This window comes from Artemia sp. Qi Xiang Cuo, chromosome 3 (assembly GCF_049724085.1).
Source record: "Artemia sp. Qi Xiang Cuo chromosome 3, ASM4972408v1, whole genome shotgun sequence".
NCBI lineage: Eukaryota > Metazoa > Arthropoda > Branchiopoda > Anostraca > Artemiidae > Artemia > Artemia sp. Qi Xiang Cuo.
Genome location: NC_142796.1, coordinates 53,225,775 through 53,250,662, shown reverse-complemented (window position 1 = coordinate 53,250,662; position 24,888 = coordinate 53,225,775). Strand labels below are relative to the sequence as shown.

The following is a 24,888-nucleotide window of genomic DNA, read 5'->3' as shown; positions in this document are numbered from 1 at the left end:
TTGAAAACCTACACACATATCTATGCCTCAGGCGTATAGTTGAAACCTTTATACGACTTACTACTAATATTCCCTGAAAATTTCAATCGAACTCCGAGTCATTCCCAAGATATTTCAGACAATTTGAAAACTCAAGTGCATTGGATGTCTTTTGTTGTTTACTCTGGTACGTATGTCGTTTCCAGAGTATATCCTTGAGAAAATTTTGAGAATCTTGGCGTAGCGAGTGGTTCCTAAGAACTCTTAGCTGATTAGACAACCAGGATCAAACAGGACAGTGTTGTCTACTAAAACTCATCCTCGAACATTGAATAATTTACATCCCATAGGGGTGTTGCCCCTGGGGCTGTGGGGTGATATTATTCCCAGAGGCATATTTACTCAATCTTCCAAAGTTTCTGAACAAAATGGATGTCTCAAAATTTTAACCAGATATCATCTGGGCTATGGGGAATCGGGTAGCAGAAAAGGGCATGGGAGGGAGGCTCTTCACCCTTTTATTACTACCGGCCGTTAAATAAGGGTATTAGAACTCAAATTCCAATTGAATGACCCCCTCTTGAGTTTCTACGACGAAATCATCATACAAAGTTGCCCTGTTTTGAAGGAAACTATATTTTTATTCTATTTTCATTTTACGTTGGAATCCCCATAGACAATGGACTTGAGAATAAAAGTTTTGAGCCAATTGGAGCAAAAATTTGTTGGTTCTTTTTAGGATAATGTTTTGTTTGCAGGGGGAAGGATCGTATCACACCCCGAACAAATTTTTGTATGTTAGGCTTTTCTTGACCCAAGGATTTACGTCAGTAGGTTTCAAACTAATCCAAGACCTCATACATTCTGGCTTTTTTTCTAGTTTTAAAGGGGGAAAGCAAATTTCCTATTTTCAATTGAAAGAGCCCCCAGCAAAATTTTTGCGACCACTTTCTCCATGCGAAACTGAATGGATAAAAAAAGGAAGCAATAATTAATTCATAAAAGGCCGACAGCTCTTGACTTGGGCTCTGATTTAAAATTATTCTTAATAAATTAACAGTTAAATTTAATAAAACAAATAATTTATAAAAAGTTAACTATGTTGCTTTTATATAGACGGACACTACAACCGGAAATAGCTTGAAGTATAGTGAAGTAGTGGGCCCTGCCAAAAAGATTGCCTCTGCTCTTTCAAAGCTTGGGTTTGGAAAAGGAGATATCCTTTGTCAATATTCTTTTAATACACCTGAGTATTTTCTACCACTTTTGGCTGCATGGACATGTGGTGGAGCGGTTACCACCGCACCTGGATTCCTACCGAAAGGTAAGTGAATATTTATGCTTTGTCTAATATGGGGGTAAATAATTTACCTATGGTTCAAGGAAAACAGGTTTTTTCTAAAAAGTTTTTCTCTTAATATGATTTTAAAAAACATGAGTTACTTGAGAATAGGGGAAGTAGGGGTAGTTTTAGACCTTATTTTTTCAATATGAATTTTAGGAAAGGTTGTTCTTTGAGATGGGGGAGGGTATTGCATCCATATTACGCAAATGGAATGGAATTTATTAAGGAGGGGTTCTAAAATTTTAAAGGTGGTACAGATTAAAATACACGAACATAAGGAATATAAAAAATTGTAAAAATAACTATAAGTATTGATATTTTGTGGGGAGGGGCATGGGCACAAAAGGACACAGTCTGTGTGTGTATTGTTTAACTAATGAGGATATGTTACGGTTTTCTTATTTTGCTTATTTGCAATACAGGTATTGAATTATTACCCCGTAATAAACAAATAATAAAGGGTTTGTTTATAAATGTAAAATTAAAACTCAAAAATATATATCCTGCCCCCCCCCCCAAAAAAAAAAGTTTCTAGTAATCAAGAGGAGATTAAAAAAGAGTTTATATACATTTCAGTCTCTACCTTGGAAGAATGGAGCAACATAAAATAATAAAGAAGAGGGACCTACCTGGGCTCCTAACAAAAAGAGAGTGGAACGCCAAGATCTCGTCCAGTGCGGACGATAAAAGTTAAATCTATGGTTTAAGATACATACGTTCCTTGGCACCTTTCCAAGCCACTCTTGAGAATCAATGAACTCTATCAAGGTTAGGCACTCTTGAGAATTAATGCACTCTTTCAAGGCCAGGCACTCTTGAGAATCCATGGACTCTATCCATGCCAGGCACTCTTGAGAATCAATGAACTCTATCAAGGCCAGACACTCTTGAAAGTCAGAGTACTTTCTAACCTTGAGAGTTAGTAGTGCAATGACTTAGGATGTTAGTTGCACAATAGATTCTGAGAGTTTTATGACTCTCATGCATCATTGCGTCGTATGGATTAGAGTGGTTCCAAGTTTCATTGCACTGGAGGTAATGAACTCTTACACAATCGATTTCTTTGGCCTTAGAATTTTAATATAGAAATCCAGAACAATCCTTAGATATTCTAAACAATCCTTAGAAATCAAGCAGTGAGGGGGTTATGAATTTGACAACGCCAATAGGGGGTTGATTATACTATTAGAGTTACTACAAATTCCTCTTACAAAATACAAAATACGTTTTGTGCTCTGTTTTACATAAGAAATACGATGACAAGCAATCCAGTAGCAAGGGGGTTATGGATTTGATGATGCCCATAATGGGTATACTATTAGAGCTGCTACAAAAAGTCGTATACATTTTAGGTAATGATACGACAGTCATCGACAACCCAAACTCCAAGGGCCCCAATGCCCCTCACCTCCCCCCAAACTTTCTCCCCTGTTTTTAGTGCATTTTTTAAACTTTTTTTGGAGCTTTTTTAAACCTTTTTCAGTATAGAAATTTGTTTCAACTTTTTTATGTCTTAAAATGACATGAAATATACTTAAAACAAAAGAAATTCATCTTCATATTCTCGAAATACAAAATGAGAATGATATAGATACGTTAGATATGCTTTTACTATTAGAAAAATATTGTTTGTAGTTTCACTTTTTTTTGGACAAAATTTTTTTGGACTTGGAAACTATTCACTTTTATTTTTTTAATTTTAATTTATGCGGCGCTACCAGTGGTACTCTATGACCGGTCATTGACAGCGCCGGGAGTAGAATTTTAGTATTGTTGAAATAAAAAACCAACTAAAAAAAAAAAAATAAAAACACAAAACGTCATTACAAATTTGGTTTTTCTAGAACAAAAAATCACAAGTAGCATATGTATACTATTTTCATTTTGTATTTTAAAAATCTCACAAGTGAATTTATTTGGCACTTATATTTTTTTGGACTGTAAACATGGTTCTTGTGTATTTTTTATGTGCCCGAACACAATGGTACTCTGTGGTTTTTCATCGAGACTACCTAGTTTATTGTATATTTTTAGTCAGTATTTTTTGTATATTGGAAGGATAAACCCTTGCATCATATTTAAAGAAAGTGAAGATGGAATATTCGAAGAAAGTGTGTGCACATGATAAAACCATCGTTGTGTTGAATCTGCTGACAAAGACAAGTATTTGAACTATAAAACAAGTACTAGTGGGAATCTCATTTGAAATGTATGCGTGCAATGTCATGACAGTGAGAGTTTAAATTTCTTTAGAATGCAGGAAATTCAACTATTACGATGGTGGATATGCGAGAGTGAGATCTTTAAGGGTGATATCACTCAAAAAGAATGCCAACATAGAAATAATAGTTGATGAAAAGGGGAATCTTCTTGCTAGTGCTTGTGGTAACACATTACCAAGTGATAAACCCTATAGCCAGCTTTTGGGTATTAGCATTCAACGGAAGGTCAAAAGAAGACAGGCATACACCTCTACTAATATCATAAGCCATATCTTTTCTAACCGCCTCTGCGTCCGGGGTAACCGACGGTATGAGACCAAGAATTGCAAATTGCGAGAATGATATTGTTGATAATGATGATAATGAAAATGATTTTGTTACCGCGTCCGGGGCAGCCGACGATCATTTATCCGATTGGACGACTCTCCAGTCGGAGAAGACTTCGTTTTTGTGTTGAATGCTGACAAAGACAAATATTTGAACTATAAAACAAGTACTAGTGGGAATCTCATTTGAAATGTATGCGTGCAATGTCATGACAGTGAGAGTTTAAATTTCTTTAGAATACCGGAAATTTAAGCATTATGATGGTGGATATATGAGAGTGAGATCTCCAAGGTTGATATAACTCAAAAAGAATGCCAACATAAAAATAATAGTTGATGAAGAGGGGAATCTTCTTGCTAGTGCTTGTGGTAACACATTATCAAGTGATAAACCCTATAGCCAGCTTTTCGGTATTAGCATTCAACAGAAGGTCAAAAGAAGACAGGCATACAGCTTTACTAATATCATAAGCCATATCTTTTCTAACCACCTCCACGTCCGGGGTAACCGACGGTATGAGACCAAGAATTGCAAATTGCGAGAATGATATTGTTGATAATGATAATGAGTCTTCTCCTAGTCGGAGAAGACTTCGTTTTTCCTAACCCCAAAAACATATCTCTCACTAGGAACACTAAACGTACGCACATTAGCCAAACCAGGAAAAAAAGAACTAGTCCTAAACGAGATCAACCGTTACCGCTGGGGCATCTTTGGACTATCTGAGACTCACCTTCCCTCCACAGGAATAGAAAGAATAAATGACATCATCCTCATCATTTCTGGAAGAAGTGATAGAGTTTGCGGCCAAGGTGTCCGTTTCCTACTCTACAAAAAAGCCAAACAGTCTCTTCTTACCGTCCATTAGTGTTCGGAGATATTGGCAAATATCGAAATATCGATATTGGAATTTCGATATATCGATATTCCGATATTCGATAACGATATTGACAAGGCCCAAGTAGGAAAGAACTATTAGACCTAAAACATTTATTTGTACTAATTTATACTTCAGTATTGAGAAAAGACAAACAAAACTACAATCGTATACATGCCATGAATGCATCCAAAAAGCCGTGAAGGGGGGGGGGGACACATTGGTGATCAAGGAAAAAAAACATGTCTAGATTATATCCCTTTAGGTGGTTTCGCCTCTCGCTAATCAGCTGACCAGCTTTGGAGAATACCCTCTGAAGGGGCACTAGTTGCTGGAACACAAAAGGAACTTCAGGCCAACTTCTGCAAGGACCCTCCTAGACTGGTAGTGCGTCTTCCACCTCACTAAGGGGTCAGTAGTACGAGCCACGGGCTTCTCACGATTGTAGCTTGTTAGATTGAGGATGCTCTTTGCAGCAGCTGTCGTTGAACTGTTCCCTTCTGTAACACCGACGAGCTCATCATGGGCTCCCGATAGGCCACCTTAGTTGTTGGATGAAGCCATTGCTTTAGTTATTTCGGCTCCGTCCACTGAAGTAGATAGGAAATCAAGCTCTCTTGCAATCCTTGCTTCTATAGAAGAAACGGCATCCTGAGATATATATCCGTATGCTTTCCGGAACCGTGGGTCGAATACGTAGCCAGTGCTATAGGCGTAACTTGCTCAAGTCCCTGGAGCCGATCTTTCATGTGGGAGATCAAACGTAAACGTAGCTGTTCGGTTGCGGGAGTATCGCAAGTTTCACTCGAAATGGAGTTTAGATGGCGGATCAAGATCTTTGTCAGCGGCAGGATCTTCAAAATCGTTGGGTACTTTTCCGCCGAGACTTCAACTGTGACTTCATCGAAAGGGCGAAGCAAGACTATGATAATCCTGAGACTTTCCCATTCGTCTTCCGTAAAAAGAAGCTCAAGCTTTCCAAGCATGGCAAGCGAACTAGAAACTGCATCCTTCACACCAAGCAAACTTTTGACCATCACAAGAAGCGAGTTCCAACTAGTGGCAACATCAGCTTTGAGTTTCTTTGAGACGAGTTGTCCATTACACAGCTGGTTGCTTCTGAGTTTGTCCGCTGCTATGACACCTCGATGAAAGTAGTTAACGACATTTTGGCATTTCGAAAGTAGCGGATTGAGGCCTGGAGCCTCGTCTATTGCAGCACGCACGACAAGGTTCAGCGTGTGCGCGAAGCACGGTACATGCCTCCAGCCGGATTTCAGTTCCTTGGCGGCATCGTTAACTGCTTCTTGATATTGCTCGCATTATCTGTGAAAACGACCACAACTTTTTCTTTGATTTTCCATTATTCTGCTACTTCCAGCAAAAGTCTCTTGAGAGTTTCTGCTGTGTGACGCTCTTCGATTTTCTTTGTACTGATCACCCTGCTGTGCATCTTGAATTCATGAATAAAATGGACTGTAACGGCCATATGACCCTCTGTAGACCGTGATGTCCATGGATCAGCAGTAAGAGCAACATAGTGTGCTTTTCCAAGCTAGATGGAGAATTTTTCTTTTTCTTGCTGATAGTAAGTTGGGAGCAAGTCTCTCGTTATAGATTCAACACTCGGTAATGTGTAGCTGGGATTTAGAGCTCTACAGAACTGCTGAAAGCCAGTATTCTTGACAAATGAAAGAGGCTGCATGTCAGTTGCGATTATGTTGACCAGCAGACGATCACATTGTTTTTTCCGAGGATGACACTTATTATACAAGGGCTGAGCAAACTCTGAAACCTTGACTTGTTTCTGTTCACTGGAACTTCTGTTCACTTCAGTTTCGTTCTCCATTTCTGAGTCTGTATTCGAGTTGGGTTCCTCTTCAGTACTGTTAGCAGGTCTTTTTCTTCCAGGGACCGGCTGCTTTTCCATTTCGTTGAACTCCTTCTTGTGATTGTTTTTTAGATGGGATCGGAGATTTGTGGTGTTACCGGCTGTCATGACGCTTAATTTGCAGACTAGGCAGACAGCAGACTTAGCGTCTACTTTCCGGAAGTACTTCCACAGAGGACTGCACATTTTCTAGATCTGCGATCTAGATATTTATAGATATATATGAGATATTTAGGAAATAAACATACCATTTGACTCAGAGTTTACCATTATGCTGTATTGAAATGTAGCAATCATTTCCAGTGGAAACTCATCCTCTAGATTCTATAAATCAAGCTTTTTAGGGATAAAAAGGGATTCAAGGGTGGGCTGCAGGCTTGTAGGTGAGATGGCCTTGACCCTGAACTCCAAGTAAGCCAAAAAAAAAACTGAAAATAAGGTTTTCCTATCTGAGAATCTGGAAATTCCAGACTTTGAAATTTCTGGAGTTAATTTCCACCAAAAAAGACTGTTATGTTTGGATAGAAGATGGAATTCTAAATTGAATGGTATGTTTGTTTCCTAGCTATCTCATTATGGTCCTACATTTCAAATTTACAATTTTTATCAGGGGTAGCTAACCTGCAGCTATACCCATCAGTGTTAGCAGTGGCAAAAACTCATAGGTGCAAGCTCTAGGCTAAATGAGATGCAGCAATAGTCAGTATTACAAGGAAACACAATTAGAGGAGACTTAAGAGAAGGATAAGCACAAAGGTGTCACTCCAAAAACATACAGCTTACCTTTGTACTTTCGTAACACTATCTCGGCAATCAAATTCGTAACAAAACCTACTGATCTTTGCTCCTCGCAACCAACTGACCAACTGAATGAATGAAATTGCAAATGGGAATGGTGTGACTCACCAACTTCCTGTTGGCACATTGCTTTTGATTTGACGCTTGCATTTCAGTGCCGCGAAAAGTAAAATATCGAACTATCGATAGTTGGTTTCCAATATTCGATATTTCGGTCGATATATCGATAAATATCGTATCGTATCGAATATCACCGAACACTACCGTCCATCCTGCCTCTGAGCGTATTATCACCATTCGTCTGAAAGAATCCATTGCCAACATGACCATAATCCAAGTTTACGCCCCAGAATCGTCCCGGAATGACCAAGAAGCTGAAGAATTCTACAGCCAACTCCAACACACCGTTGGAACAGCTCCCAAGAAAGATGTTCTTTTTGTTATCGGGAATTTCAAAGCCATTGTCGTACACTCAAATGATGAACTTGAGGACGTCATGGGCAAGTTCGGGCATGGGCGGCAAAACCACAGGGGTGAAATGCTCTTTGACTTTTGTCGGGATAATGAACTTTTCATAACGAACACCATGTTCCGTCATAGAGAACGAAGGAAAGATACTTGGAGATCCCCTGACGTCGCACTGCAAACATGATTGATTACATAGTTGTCTGCAAGCGATGGAAATCATAAGTACTGAATAAAGTCTCCATAGCCGGTGGTGACTTCGACTCGGGACACGTTCTAGTCATGTCTGAGCTCCGTTTGCACATTCTGAAACCCCAACAGCCTACAAAAATCTTACCAAGATTTTGACTTCGTTTCGACCTGCTTACCATCGTTTCGACCTGCTGAAAAACATAGAAAAAATGAACAGGCATAGAACAGCACTCTCAAACAAGTTTTCGAGAATCCAACCCATGGAAGCTCCAACAGCAGAAGAAATTAACCATTTGGTCGAAGAAAGCGCATCCATCCTCAAAGAAACTGCTGGTGATATCCTGGGAATTCAGACCTAATCGGATAAACCGTGGATCACCCCCGAAATTATTGATCTATGTGTGCAGAAGCGCGCCCATGCTGACAAGGTAGATCGACAAAGCAAGGAAGAGTTCAAGAGGCTGAATCACCTAGTAATAACGTAAATCCTTCAAACTCTACGACACTACGTCAATGAAAAATGTCGTGAGTGTGAAGAAGCCTTACAAAAAGGTAATAGCCACTTCATGTACAAGATAGTCCGTGAACTATCAAAAAAGAAGTCCTCGGATATTCCTACACTGTTAAATAAATACGGGCTCCTAATCACGTACTCCGAGGGAAGACGAGAACGACGGAAGGACCACTTCAGCGAAAAACTGAACCCCGGAATAACGCCCAACCCGAACATCTTACTATCTTCCAACTACCGCAGTACCCAGTAGACCCTAGCCCTCCTCCACTATGAGATGAAGTACTCTCAGCAATAAAATTTCTAAAAATTAATAAGGCCCCATGCCCGGATGGTATTCAGTCAGAACTGTTAAAATCAGGCTCAGAAGATTTGGTCGATATCTATCACAAAGTCATAACAAGTTTCTGGGAAACGCACCACTTCCCCAGATCTTGGGCGAAAGCCACCATCTTCTCTCTTTTTAAAAAATGGCAAAAGGGCGACTGTTAAAATTACAGACCAATAAGTTTAACTGGCCAACCGGCGAAGATTCTTATAAAAATACTCCTTGACTTTCTGAATTCTCTGACAAACCATATCTTAGAGGAATACCAAGCAGGCTTTCGAAAAGACCGCTCTACCATAGACCAGGTTTTCTCCACTTGGTAAATGATGGTGAAGTATATCGAGTTTGCGAAAGAGCTGCTACTACTCTTCATCGATTTCAAGCAGGCTTTTGACTTGATTTGGCGAAATGGATTATGACTCATCCTGCCACAATAAGGAGCCCCTGAAAACATAGTAATCCTGATAAGAGACATGTATTCACATTTCGTCAGCCAAGTTCAGACGCCCAAGGGATTGAAAGAGGAGTTTCTAACATCAGAGGGGCTCTTCAAGGTTGCCTCTTGTCATCCCACCTCTTTAACCTATTCCTCAACGAAGTGCTATCATCTGCTGAAACTGTTGACGGTGCAGAGATTAGAGGGAAGATTATCGATAAACTGGCATATGCATATGATATCGAGAAACTCAATAGTCAAGAGTATCTACTCCAAGCTGACACCAACGAGCTAGTGTCAGCAACCGAGGTCTTTGGGATGGTCGTTAATACAGTCAAAACCAAGGTTATGTGGGTTTCTAGAGACCTTGCTTCAAGAAACGTGCAGCTAACAATAAAAGGATAGCCAGTAGAAAATGTTGACTCCTTCGTCTACCTAGGGAGCCTCATAACTTCTGATAACGATTGTTATAAATCAATCAAACGAAGACTTGGCCTGGCAAGCGCAAGCTTCAGGAACCTCTTGCCAATCTGGAAAAACAAGACTCTTTCAACTTCTTTGAAGGTGCGACTCTTCAACTCTCTCATAATCCCAATCGCTTTATGCTCAAGTAAAACTTGGTCAATAAAAGCTGATGATGAGCGAAGAATCTCTGAAACTAAATGCCTTAGACACATTGCGGGGATTACCTACATGGACCGGGTCTCAAATGAAGACCTCCGAAAACTACTCCGTTGTCCCCGCACTATCATGGACCGGGTCAGAAGCAAACAACTCCGCTGGCTTGGCCATACCCAGTGAATGTCGGCCAACCAGCTTCCAAAAATCACATTCGAAGGACAGGTTCACGACACCCGTCCTAGAGGCTGACCTTGTAAGAGATAGACCGACAATTTCTCGGCCCATAGCCTCCCCCACCCCAGCTACTTAAAATAGCGCCAGAAAGATCAAACTACCGTCACCATATTCATCATTTGCTCAGAAGAGAAGAAGTCCCAACACAGCCACAAAGACCCGACGGGACTTAAGCCAAGTCAAGTCAAGTATCTTTTGTAAGCGACAATAGTGCTACCTGTGTAAAAATAATTTGATAATAGACAGTAACATCACTGTCAAAACAAAAAGGGTATCGGCAGATAACATCACACTATGAATATAAACATGAATTGACGGAAAATAAAGCGCATGTGAACATTATTACTACCATTGATCATATACCAACAGATATAATAAATGAGACCACTAATACCAAAGACAAAACACATATTGAACCTGTAGCTGACACCAAAGTAAAAATTGTGAATGACTCAAAATGAATTAATAATTATTCTACTGGTTAAGAACTAAGAGAAAGGAATACCTAAACTATCAAGAGAGAACATGATGAATTATTTTATGCAACAGATTCAAAATGTAAAAAGCAGTTCATTGATATAAATAATGCATAATAACGTACGTGACATATCTTTTATGCTAATATTCTACATGTCGTTATTTCAATAAAATATTTTATGTATTACTTTGTTATGTTTCCATTATTTTTAAGGTACACTAGTAAATCGAACCTGTTTACTAGAATCTGAAACAGGTGAATTAGATTTTTACCATAGTCTGAGAGAGATCAATCGAATTCTTTTCAGAGGTACAGACATATGAAGTGGGAATTTATCAAGATTCACTCAAACGCAAACATTACTACCAGCTCAAAGGTGGTTTACTAGAGTCTGAAACAGGTGAATTATATTTTGTACCATAGTTTGAGAGATGAATATAATTTTTTTTAGAGTAAGAGACATATGAAGTGGAAATTTAGAAGGATTCACTCAAATACAACCGCTACTATCATCTCAAAAGTGGTATAATAGAGTCTGAATAGGTGAATTAGAATTTTACCTTAGTCTGAGAGAGTTGAATCGAATTCTTTTTACAGTTAGAGACATATGATTTCGAAATTTATCAAGATTCACTCAAGCACAGACACTACTATAAGCTCATAAGTGGTTTACTAGAGTCTAGAATAGGTGAAAAAGATGTTTACCATAGTCTTTGAGAGATGAATTGAATTCTGTTCAGAGTTAGAAACATATGAAGTGAGAATTTATCATGATTCATTCAAAGGCAGACACTACTATCAGCTAATAAGTGGTTTACTAGAGTCTGAAATACGGAAGTTAGATTTGTACAGTTGTCTGAAAGGGATGAATCAAATTCTTTTTAGAGTTAGTGACATATGAAGTTGGAAATTCATCAAGATTCACTCAAACACAAACATTAATATCAGCTCTGAAGTGGTTTATTAAAGTCTGAAAAAGGTTAATTAGATTTTTACCATAGTGTGAAAGATATGAATCGAATTTTTATTAGAGTTAGATACAAAAGAAGTTGGAATTTACAATACAAGTAGGAATTAGATTTTTACCTTAGTCTGAGAGGGATGAATCGGAATGTTTTTCAAGACAAATTAAGTGGGAATATGGGAATATGTCAAGATTCACTCAAACACAGATATTACTATCAGCTTAAAAGTGGTGTATAAGCGTCTGAAATAGATGAATTATATTTTTACCATAATCTGAGAGAGATGAATCGAATTCTTTTTAGAGTTAGAGATACATGAAGTGGTAATATATCAGGATTCCCTCAAACATAGAGACTACTACTGGCTAACAAGTGGTTTAGTAGTGTTTGAAATAGGTAAATTAGGTTTTTAACACAGTCTGAGAGAGTTGAATCGAATTTTTTTATAACTAGAGACATATGAAGTGGCAATTCATGAAGATTCAGTAAAATACAGATACTACTAGTGGTTTACTAGAGTCTGAAATAGAGAAATTAGATTTATACCATGGTGTGAGAGATATAAATCGAATTTTTGTAGAGTCAGAGACATACTAAGTCGGAATTTATCAAGATTCACTCAAACATAGACACTACTATCAGCTCACAAGTGGTTTCCTAGAGTCAGAAAGAGGTGAATTATATTTTTTTACCATAGTCTAAGAGAGATTAATCGTATTCTTTTTAGAGTTAGAGACATATCAAGTGAGAATATATAAAGATGCAATCGAACACAGACACTACTATCAGCTCAAAAGTGGTTTACTAGAGTCTGATATAGGTGAATTAGATTTTTACCTTAGTCTGAGAGAGATGAATCGAATTCTTTTTAAATTTAGAGACACATAAAGTGTGAATTTTTGCCAGAGTCTGAAAACAAGAATGAAATTTCTTTTAGAGTTAGGGACATATGATGTGGGAATTTATCAAGATTCGCTCAAGCACAGACAGTACTTCAACTCGTAAGTGATTTACTAGAGTCTGAAATAGGTGAAAAAGATTTTTGGCATACTCTAGAGAGATGAATCGAATTCTTTTCAGAGTTAGAGACATATGAAGTGGGAATTTATCAAGATTCACTCAAATGCAGACACTACTATCAGCTCACAAGTGGTTTACTAGAGTCTTAAAAGGGGAATTAACTTCTTACAATTGTCTGAAAGAGATTAATCAAATTCTTTTTAGAGTTTGAGACATATGAAGTGGGAAATTTATCGAGATTCACTCAAACGCAAACATTACTATCAGCTCTAAAGTGCTTTATTAAAGTCTGAAATAGGTGAATAGATTCTTGCTTCAGTCTCGGAAAGTTAAATTAAAATATTTTTAGAGTTAGAGTCTGCAATAGGTGAATTAGATTTTTTACAATATTCTGAGAGACTTGAATCGATTTATTTTAAAGTGAGAGACATATGAAGTTTAATTTTATCAAGATACACTCAAACACAGACCCTACTATCAGCCACAAGTAGGTTACTGGAGTCTGAAATACGTGAAGTAGAATTTTTCCATAGTCTGAAACAGATGTATTGAATTTTTTTTACAGTTAGAGACATGAAAAGTGGGAATTTATCAAGATTCACTCAAGCACAGACACTGCTACTACAGACCCAGACTATGGTACTTGTCTAATTCACCTATTTCACCTATTTCAGACTCTAAGAAACCGCTTGTGAGCTAAAAGTAGTCTCTGTGTTAGAGTGAATCCTGCTAAAATCCCACTTCATATGTCTGTAGCTCTAAAAAGAATTTGATTAATATCTCTCAGGCTATTTTGAAAATCTAATTCAACTGTTTCAGACTCTAGTAAACCACTTGTGAGTTGATAGTAGTGTCTGTGTTTGAGTGAATCTTGATAAATTCCCTCATCATTTGTCTCTAACTCTAAAAATAATTTGATTTATGTCTCTCAAGCTATGTAAAAAAATAATTCACCTATTTCAGACTATAGTAAAATACTTTTGAGCTGGTAGTAAAGTCTGTGTTTGTGTGATTCTTGATAAATTCCCACTTCCTGTGTCTAACTCTGAAATGAATTCGATTCAACTCTCACAGACTACAGTAAAATATTTTTCTCCTATTTCAGACTCTAGTAAATCACTTGTGAGCTGATAGTAGTGTCTTTCTTATAGTGAATCTTGATAAATTTCCACTGCATGTGTCTCTAACTCTAAAAAGAGTTCGATTCAACTCTCTCAGACTATGGTAAAAATCTAACTCACCTATTTCAAATAATAGTAAACAACTTGTGAATTCCTTTTAGATTTGGAGACATATGAAGTGGGAATTTATAAAGCTTTACTCAAACACAGACACTACTATCAGTTCGCAATTGGTTTACTAGAGCCTTCAAACTCAGCTACATAGTTTGTTTCTAATCAGCACTGTGAGTGTTATTTTAAAATGAATAATGTAAGAAAATCTCCCCAAGTTCTACCATTTTGCCACAAACAGGGTACCCGTAGTCAACTTGCAGCACCCCGGATACGTATAGTAAAGATAATTATTTTTATTACGTAGGTTACATTATATAAACTGTTTTTAAGGTAGGGTCGTTTGGGTTCAGTAAGTGTGCGCTCACGCTTGTGAAAATTTAAATTCACCTATTTCAAACACTAGTAAACCAATTGTGAGCTGATAGTAGTGTCTGTTTTTGAGTGAATCCTGATAATATCCAACTTCATATGTCTCTAACTCTAATAAGAATTCGATTCATCTCTCTCAGATGGTAAAATCTGATTCACTTATTTCAAACACTAGTAAACCACTTGTGAGCTGATAATGATGTCTGTGTTTGATTCAGTCTTGATAAATTCCCACTTGATATGTGTTTATCTCTAACCCGAATTCAATTAGTCTCTCTCAGACTAGGGTAAAAATCTTTTTCACCTATTTCAGAATCTACTAAACAACTTGTTAGCTGATAGTAGTGTCTGTGTTTGATTGAATCTTTACAAATTACCACATCATATGTCTTAAACTCTAAACAGAATTCGATTCATCTCTCAGACTATGCTAAAAATTCCCACTTCATATGTCTCTAACACTAAAATGAATTCGATTCAAATCTCTCACACTAAGGTAAAACTCTAATTCACCTTTTTCAGACTTTAGTAAACTACTTGTGAGCTGATAGTAGTGTCTGTGTTTGAGTGAATCATGATAATTTTCCTCTTCATATGTCTGAAACTCTAAAAAGAATTCGATTCATCTTTTTTGGACTATGGTAAGAACCTAATTCACCTATTTCAGACTCTACTAAACCACTTGTGAGCTGACAGTAATGTCTGTGTTTGAGTGAATTTTGATAAATTCCCAGTTTATATACCTCTAACTCTAAAAAGAATGTGATATATCTCTTTCAGACTATTGTAAAAATCTAAATCTCTTATTTCAGACTTTAGTAAACCACTTGTGAGCTGATAGTAGTGTCTGCGTTTGAGTTAATCTGGAAATATTCCCACTTCATATGTTTCTAATTCTAAAAAGAATTCGATTCATCTCTCTCAGACTATAGTAAAAATATTTTTCATCTATTTCAGACTCTAGATAACCACTTTTGAGTTGATAGTAGTGTCTTTGTTTGAGTAAATCTTGATAAATTCCCACAGCATGTCTATAAATAAAAAAAGAATTCGATTTATCTCTCAGACTATGCTAAAAATTACGATCAAGAAATTTGATTCACCTCTCAGACTATGGTAAAAAATCCAGCTCACCTATTTCAGACTCTATTAAACCACTTTTAAGCTGAAATTAGTGTCTGTGTTTGAGTGAATCTTGATAAATTCCCACTTGATATGTCTTTATCTCTAACCCGAATTCAATTAATCTCTCTCAGACTGGGGTAGAATCTTTTTTACCTATCTAAGAATCTACTAAACCACTTGTTAGCTGATAGTAGTGTCTGTGTTTGATTGAATCTTGACAAATTACCACATCATATGTCTCTAACTCTAAACAGAATTCGATTCATCTCTCAGACTATGCTAAAAATTCCCACTTTATATGTCTCTAACACTAAAAAGAATTCGATTCAACTCTCTCAGACTATGGTAAAAATCTAATTCACCTTTTTCAGACTTTAGTATACTACTTGTGAACTGATAGTAGTGTCTGTACTTGAATGAATTATGATCATATCCCTCGTCACATGTCTCTAACTCTAAAAAGGATTCGATTCATCTCTCTTGGACTATGGTAAAAATCTAATTCACCTATTTAAGACTCTAGTAAACCACTTGTGAGCTGATAGTAGTGTCTCTGTTTGAGTGAATTTTGATAAATTCCCACTTAATGTGTCTCTAGCTCTAGAAAGAATGTGATATATCTCTTTCAGACTATTGTAAAAATCTAAATCGCCTATTTCAGACTCTAGTAAACCACTTGTGAGATGATAGTAGTGTCTGCGTTTGAGTGAATCTGGAAATATTCCCACTTATTATGTTTCTAATTCTAAAAAGAATTCGATTCATCTCTCTCAGACTATGGTAAAAATATTTTTCATCTATTTCAGACTCTAGATAACCGCTTGTGAGTTGATAGTAGTGTCTTTTTTGAGTGAATCTTGATAAATTCCCACAACATGTCTATAAATAAATAAAGAATTCGATTTATCTCTCAGACTATGCTAAAAATGACGATTAACAAATTTGATTCATCTCTCAGACTATGGTAAAGAATCCAGCTCACCTATTTCAGACTCTATTAAACTACTTTTAAGCTGAAATTAGTGTCTGTGTTTGAGTGAATCTTGATAAATTCCCACTTCATATGTCACTAACTCTAGAAAAAATTCTATTCTATTCCCTTAGACTATGGTAAAAATCTAATTCACCTATTTCAAACTTCTCCTATACCACTTGTGAGCTGATAGTAGTGCCCGTGTTTGAGTGAATCTTGATAAATTCCCACTTCATATGTCTCTATCTCTAGAAAGAATTCTATTCTACTCTCAGAGACTATGGTAAAAATCTAATTCACCTATTTCAAACCTCTCGCAAACCACTTGTGATATGATAGTAGTGTCTGTGTTTGAATGAATCTTTTCAAATTCCCACTTTATATGTCTCTAACTCTAAAAAGAATTCAATTCACCTCTCTCTGACTATGGCAAAAATCCAATTCACTTATTTCAAACCTCTCCTATACCACTTGTGAGGTGATAGTAATGTCTGTGTTTGAGTGAATCCTGATAAAGTCCCACTACATATGTTTCTAACTCTAGAAAGAATTCGATTCATCTCAGACTATGTTAAAAATCCCGTTCACCTTTTTTATACTCTAGTAAACACTTTCAATTTTCTAGTGCACGGTAAAAATAATAGAAGCATAACAAAGTAATGCATAAAATATTTTATTGAAATTAAGATATATAGAATATTAAAATAAAAAATATGTTACATACGATATTATACATTATTTGTATCCTTGAACAACTTTGAACATTTTGAATATACTCCATACAATAATTTATCATGTTCTCTCTTGATAGTGTTGGTACTCTCTTCTCTTAGTTGGTAACAAGTAGAATAATCATTAATTCATGTTGAGTTATTCACAATTTTTATTGTGGTGTCAGCTACATGTTCAATATGTGTTTCTCTTTGGTATTAGTTGTTTCATTGACTAAATGTGTCTGTATAGGTTTAATGATATTAATAACGATCAATTGTACTTTATTTTCCATCAATTCATCTTTAAATTCATAGTGTGATGTTGTCTGCCAATGCCCTTTTTATTGTGCCAGGCTATTATCACATCAGGTAACAGTTCTAGAACGCAGAGAAGATATGGTTTATGATATTAGTAGCGGAGTACGACTGTCTTCTTTCGACCTTCCACTTAATGCAAGTAGCCGAAAGCCGGCGATAGCTTTTGTCACTGTGTAACGTGTTACCACAAGCCAAAGCAAGAAAATTTTCCTCTTCATCAACTATTAATTTTATGTTGGCATTCTCTCTGAGCGATACCAAGTCCGGAGATCTCACTCTCACTTATTCACCATCGTAAGAGTTGAAGATTTGTGTACCCCAAAGAAATTTAATCTCTCTCTGTCATGACAATGCACGCATACATTTCTCATGAGATCCCCAATAGTACTTCTTTCATAGTTCAAATGTTTGTCTCTGTCAGCGTGCAATGCAACGATGACTTGATCATGTGCAAACACTTTTTTAGAATATTTCACCCCGACCTTTTTTAAAATATGCTGCAAATGTTTATTCCTCCACTGTACAAAAAAAATTGAATGAAAATATACAATAAACTAGGTAGTTACGATGACCAGCCCTAGAGTACAACTGGGACGGCCGAATAAAAATATATCCAAGAACTACGTTCATTAGTCCAAAAATAAATTTACTTTTGACATTTTTAAAATACAAAATGAAAATAGTTTTCATAAAATAATTGTGATTTTTTGTTATAGAAAACCCATATTTGAAATGACATTATTTTCATTTTTCTACTTAGTTTTCCATTTCAACGATATTATAATTCTATTTTCAGCGCTGTCAATGACCGGCCATAGAGTACCACTGGTACAGCCACATAAAAAAAGTTGAATAGTTTACAATTCCAAAAACATTTTTGTCCAAAAAAAGTGTTACTACAAACATTATTTTTTCAATAGTAAAAATTACGACTAACATATTAATATAATCCTCATTTCGTATTTCGAAAATATTAAATATGATCTTTTTAAAATATATTTCGTGTCGTTTTAAGACATAAAAAAGTTGAAAACTTTCTATGTTAAAAAACGGCGCATAAAAGAAGTGGCACAAAGTTGGTAGGGGATCAGGGGCGTTTGGGCCCTTGGAGGTTGCTTTATCGATGAATAAGGGCTGTCGTATCATTCCCTAAAATGTATACGAAGTTTTATAGTACACTATGGGAGTTGGAAAATCCATAACCTCCTTACTACTGGATTTCTTGTCATCGAACTTTTTGTGTAAAACAGAGGACAAAACGTGTGTTTTGTTTTGTAAGAAGAATTTATAGTAACTCCAATAGTATAGCCCATCCCCTATGGGCATCGTCATCAATCCATATCTAAGGATTGTTCAGGATTTTCAAGGATTTTTTGGGATTCTTATAATAAAATTCTAAGGCCAAAGAAATCGATTGTGTAAGAGTTCATGGCCTCCAGTAAAGTGAAGCGAGGAATCAATCAAACCCATACGACGCAATGATGCATGAGAGTCATGGAACTCTCAGAATCTATTGTGCAACTAACATCCTAAGTCATTGCACTACTAACTCTCAAGGCTAGACAGTGGAGTGAATTTCAGAAGTGCCTGGCCCTGATAGAGTTCATTGATTCTCAAGAATGTCTGGCCTTGATATAGTTCATTGATTCTCAAGAGTGCCTGGCTTTGATAGACTTCATTGATTCTCAAGAGTGCCAGGTCTCGATAGAGCTCATTGATTCTCAAGAGTGCCCGGCCTTGATAGAGTTCATTGATTCTCAAGAGTGACATGGAAAGATGCCGGGGAATGTAAGTACTCTAATCCATTCGACCTTATCTACTGATGGGGCAGCAGGGAAATTTAACGACATTTGCCTGGGCTTTTCTGTTGATTAAATAGTATTCTTAAAATTCTTGTTCGAGCATGTTAGATATTATGAACAAAGTTAAGCTGTATATGCATATGCTATTTACATAATGTGCATAGGCGAGAGTTATAAGGGGGTTCAAAATTTCGGAGGTAGGGAAAATATAAAAACTTGTAAGTATATAAGAAATACTTACAAAAATCATGGAGTTTGGTGGAAGGGTTATAGGCCCCAAAGAGATGCATTTGCCCCTCCTTTCTAAATCCGGAAAAATAGAAAATGCAAAGAATACAGTAGCCTGCTATTAAATATAGATAACCAAATTTCCCTCCTTATACTGGATAAAAAAGCATAGTATTTCGACACCCCCTCCAGGAAAATTCTCTTATGGGCACCCCTATTAACGCTGGCAGTTTGAATTTATTAGGTATTATGGTCCGTCAGAATTGATATGTCGAACTGATAGATAAGGGCGTCAAACTTTGTAACCAAGATTGAAAATACAACTACCACTTCCGTAAACTCAGGCAGGTACAAGAAAGTTTAGGGTTCTTGTTTTGCCTGGTAGTTTGTTTTTATAAATAAATAGATTCAAAATTGGTTTTATAAATCAAAACATGATTTGTATTGAGAATTTTCTCCCGCCAGGACAATTTTCATGGATACATTTGTTAACATTTGCACTCGGAATTTCTGTGGTTGGAAGGTATACGCAGTGTTGAATGGATGTGCACATGCCACATACTTCTAAACATAAAGTAGAAAAATAACTATCAGACAAGAGTTTCATGTTTTTTTCTTTTTGGTAGTGTTATTTTAAGGATCCGTAATGTTTTTATTTATACAAATATGTGTTATATAAAATAATTTATACGTAAATTTGTTATATTTTTGCGCTTCCGGAAGAGGGAGAGGGCCATTGGGATCAAAGTTATTGATTAAGACTGTTTTTTTTTTGCAGAAATACTGGCTTTGCAAATAAAAGATTCTTCACCTAAAGTTATTGTTTGTGATGCAATAACGTTATCTAATGCTAAAGAAGCTGCTAAAATAGCCGGAATTTCACCGACATTCGTCACAATTAGCCAAATTGAAGGAAATTTGTCTTTAGCCGATCTCCTGGATAATGATGGGAAAGGTATTTAATCTTGATTTTAAGCTGATTCCTAAATTTTATTAGCGCTCAATTTAAAGGAGACCGAACAAATCATAAGAACGTCACTGCTTCGAATCTCACACAGATAACAAAACCTGAATCTTCAGAGTTGCTTCCATTTGTTTTCTGTGGTCAGAAATTTGATGAAAATTTGTGTTGGAACAGGCTGTAGCCTACACGTGTAGTATTGAATTGAGAAATTTTGGCTGAAATGGAACACACATTTCTGAGAAATATACTAGATTGAATAAAAAATACTTAATAAAAATGTAATAAAATTAAATGATTTAATTAAATTCTCATTAAATTAAAATTTTTATTAAAAATTTATTTTAAAACTTAATTTATAATTTAATTAAAATCAAAATTTAATTCAAAATTTAATTTAAAAAAAAAACAGAAGAAAAATGTATTAAAATAACATTTTTATTTCCACAGTCAATAAAACACTTGCACAACTTTAGTATTTGCTATGTATTGTTCAAGATTTTGTTTATGTTTCATAAATATCAAGCTTTTCTTTTTCTTCAGAGCTCCGCACAAGGTTTAATTTTATCTGAATCTTCGAGAAAATTTCTGAGCAACTAGATACTATCAGAAAAAAAAAAATCCAGCTAAGAATCGCTTAAACAGCGGACTTTGGAGCCTCTTGGCACACAAGGAAATTTTAAATTTAATTCTTCAGGGAAGTCTGAAAGGATGGATTAGGCTCTGGAGTATAGATTCTACTCTTCAATTTTTACTGAAAAAGTGATATATTTTCCAACAAAATTGAAAAAACGAAATCATTTTTTTTTCGTTCAAAATGGTCAGACTTTTAGATCATCCTCTGCTGGCTCAGAAGCACCAAAAGTATACGGTATACGAATCTTTAGCCTTGTATTTCTTAGAACAAATTGTAAATGCTTCAATAAAATCAAACAGTTCGTGGTAATGAACTGTAAGTAAGGAGCGACCCGGCTCAATGGTAACCGAAAATCTAGAAAACGGCATTTTGATACAAATAGATACACCAAAAGAATTAGATTTTAATGCTGACTTCAAATATGAAAGTTTCATCAAGTTTAATTCTACCCATGAAAAGTTACGCGCCTGAGAAAATTTGGCTGATTTTCGAAAAAAGGGAGAGAGACCCCCTAAAAGTTATAGAACCTTAATGAAAATCACACCATTATATTCCGCGTATCAAATGAACCCTACTGTAGAGGTTTCAAGCTCCTATTTACAGAAATGTGGAATTTTGCTTTTTGTGCCAGAAGAAAGATCACGGGTGCGTGTTTTTTTTTTTTTTTTATTTTTTTTTTCCCAGGTGTGATCGTATTGACCCAGTGGTCCTAGAATATCGAGAGAGGGCTCATTTGAAGGGAAATTAAAAGTTCTAGTGCCCTTTTTAAGTGATAAAAAAATTGGAGGACGACTAGGCCCCCTCCCACGCTCATTGTTTTCCCAAAGTCATCCGATAAAAATTTTTAGATAGTCATTTTGTCTAGCATGTTCGAAATTACTATAAGTATGTCTTTTAGGGTGTCTTAATCCCCCGAAGCTCCCGGAGGGAGAGCTTAAAGTTATTAACTTTAGCCAAAGTTAACATAGAGTATTTGTTATTGGGAAGTATACAGACGTTTTCTGGGGAGATTTTTCCTGGTAGTGGGGGGGTGGGTGGGTCGGGGGTTTCGTGGGAGGATCTTTCCATGAAGGAAGTTTTCATGGGGGAAGGGAAATTGCTATGAAGGGGACGCCGGACTTCCCAGCATTATTTAAAATAAGATCAGAAATTAAATGTAAAAAAAAACAAGTTTTTCAACTGCAACAGCAGCAACAACAAAACTTTAACCGAACAGAAAACATTACATATATGATTGGGTTCACCCCCTAGTCAATATCTCGCACTTTAAGCCAAAGATTTTGTAGTACTTTCATAAGAGCTATTTATTCTAATGAACGGTCTTTGTGATTAAGCGGTCATTTTTAAAGAATTGGAACAAAATTCGAACTTTCGCTTAAAGAGCAAGGTATTAACTAGGGGGCGAACCCCCTAATATACGTATTAAAAATATATGAACATAGAAGTTCGTTACGTAAGGTAATTCGTAAGTTACGTATATTTATTACTAATAAAAACGTTCGTAAATAAAATTAAACAAGTTTCGAGAAAGCCATTTAACGAAGTAAAATTAAATTAATATGCAAATTTTGTTTTAATTATTCATGTACGGTGAGTCAAGATCAAAACCTGCATTTTTTTAAAAACGTTCAAAAATTAAATAAAAAAAACAAGTTTTTTTAAACTGAAAGTAAGGAGCGACAATAAAACTTAAAACGAACAGGAATTATTCCATATATGAAAGTGGCTGTCCCCTCCTCAACGCCTCGCTCTTTACGCTAGTAGTAATGTATCTATTGAATTTGCTTACGCCCCCGTACCAAACAGGTTTCTGGTAGGTATAATCTGGTTTGATAGGTACAATCTGGTTAGGTGGGTATAATCACATTGTCTATTCAAAGGTAGTGTGCAATTGAAACTGTATTAATTATTTTATTCCAGTTTTTCTAAACCAGTATTGTCTATAACTTAATTTACGTAGGTTAAACTTCCGATGGTTAAGAAAGCGTAACGGGTAATTAAAGTATGAGGAATGGGATGCTATAATTAGAATGGTATTAAGTTGAAAATTGTGACGTAAAAATAACTCAGTTATTTGCTTGCGTGTATAGGAATTCCCATGTTATTTGCTTGCCTGTATTTTGTGTTAAATAAGTAGTTTTTGTATCTTTTAAAAGAGCTTTAAGGGGTTTGAGAGACTCGGTTGCCTGATTCCGTGTGGTTTTTCTTTACTTAGTGCACATTAAAAACGAAGTTTTTTTGTGAAATAAGAAGTTTATGTATCTTTTAAAATTGCGTTTATGGGTTTGAGAGACTCAGTTGCCTGATTGCTTGTGTTTTTTCTTCACTTTTTGCACTTTAAAACCTAAGATTTTTTGTTACATAAGTAGTTTTTGTATCTGTTAAAATAGCTTTATTGGGTTTTAGAGACTCAGTTGCCTAATTCCGTTTGGTTTTTCTTTACTTAGTGCCCATTAAAAACGAAATTTTTTTTTTAAATAATTAGTTATTGTATCTTTTAAAATAGCTTTAAGGGGTTTGAGAGACTCTGTTGCCTGATTCCGTGTGGTTTTTCTTTACTTAGTGCTCATTAAAAACGAAATTTTTGTGGTAAATAAGTAGTTCTTGTATCTTTTAAAAGAGCTTTACGGGGTTTGAGAGACTCGGTTGCCTGATTCCGTGTGGTTTTTTTTTACTTAGTGCTCATTAAAAACGAAATTTTTGTTGTAAATAAGTAGTTCTTGTATCTTTTAAAATAACTTTACGGGGTTTGAGAGACTCTGTTGCCTGATTCCGTGTGTGTTTTCATTACTTGATACCCATTAAAAATAAAATTTAGGATATCTGTTAAATAAACAATTTTTATACATTTTAAAATAGCTTTAAGAGATTTGAGAGACTCTGTACTGCAGTAATTTTTAAGTAAAGACACACGATATGCTAAAAGTGTTTAATTCAAACTTTTTAAAACTTCGAAATTTTTCAACTTTATTTATTTTTTTCTTTTTGTACATAACTTAAAATGTCAAAATATGCTTACAGTTCTAACAATTGCGCTCTGTGATTGGTCAGAGACACGGTGTGACTTTCCCACTGGTATTCTATGACCAGTTATTGACACTACCTAATCTATTGCATGTATTAAATCAGTATTTTTTACGCAGTGGAACGATAAACACATAAGTCATATCTTTAAAAAAAAAAATGAAGATGGAGCATTTTAATAAAGTGTGTTTAAATAACAAGGTTATTGTAGCAATGAATGCCGACAAAGAGAAGTATTTAAACTTTGAAACAAGTACAGGTGGTAGCACTATTGGAAATGTATGCATGCATTGTCATGACAGTAAGGAATTAAATTTCTTTGGAATACCGAAAAAATTCAACTCTTATGTTGGTGGTTATGCGAGATTGAGATCTCCAGAGATGATTGCACTCAAAGAGAATGCCAACATAAAAATAATCATTGATGATAGAGGACAACTCCTTGCTATTGCTGCAGGTAACAAATTACCTACTGATACATCCAATCGTCACCTTTCGGGTATTAGCATTCAACGGAAGATCAATAAAAGAAAGGCCTACTCTTCTACTAATATCGTAAACCATATCTTATCTACGTGCCGAAACTGTTACCTGTGTAAAAATAATGTGATAATAGACAGTGCAATTGCCAGAAAAATAAAAAGGGCATTGTCAGAAAATATCACTATAGAATATAAAGATGAATCGATGAAAAACAAAGCACCAGCAAACATTACTGCCATTGATCAAACAGTCATTGAACCAAATAATACCAAAGACGAAAAGCATATTGAGCCTGTTGATGAACCACCAGTAAAAATTGTGTATGACTCAA

General features: G+C 35.8%; 1 protein-coding gene across 1 annotated transcript in view; it reads left to right on the top strand.

Moving 5' to 3' along the window:
* LOC148954268 (uncharacterized) overlaps positions 1 to 24,888 on the top strand; it is a 309,906-nt gene that overhangs the window by 16,453 nt on the left and 268,565 nt on the right. Inside the window, exons 2-3 of the mRNA XM_089086137.1 lie at positions 1,096 to 1,303; positions 20,231 to 20,407. Coding sequence (XP_088942263.1) covers positions 1,096 to 1,303; positions 20,231 to 20,407 — 385 coding nt within the window. The remainder of the gene's footprint in view (positions 1 to 1,095; positions 1,304 to 20,230; positions 20,408 to 24,888) is intronic.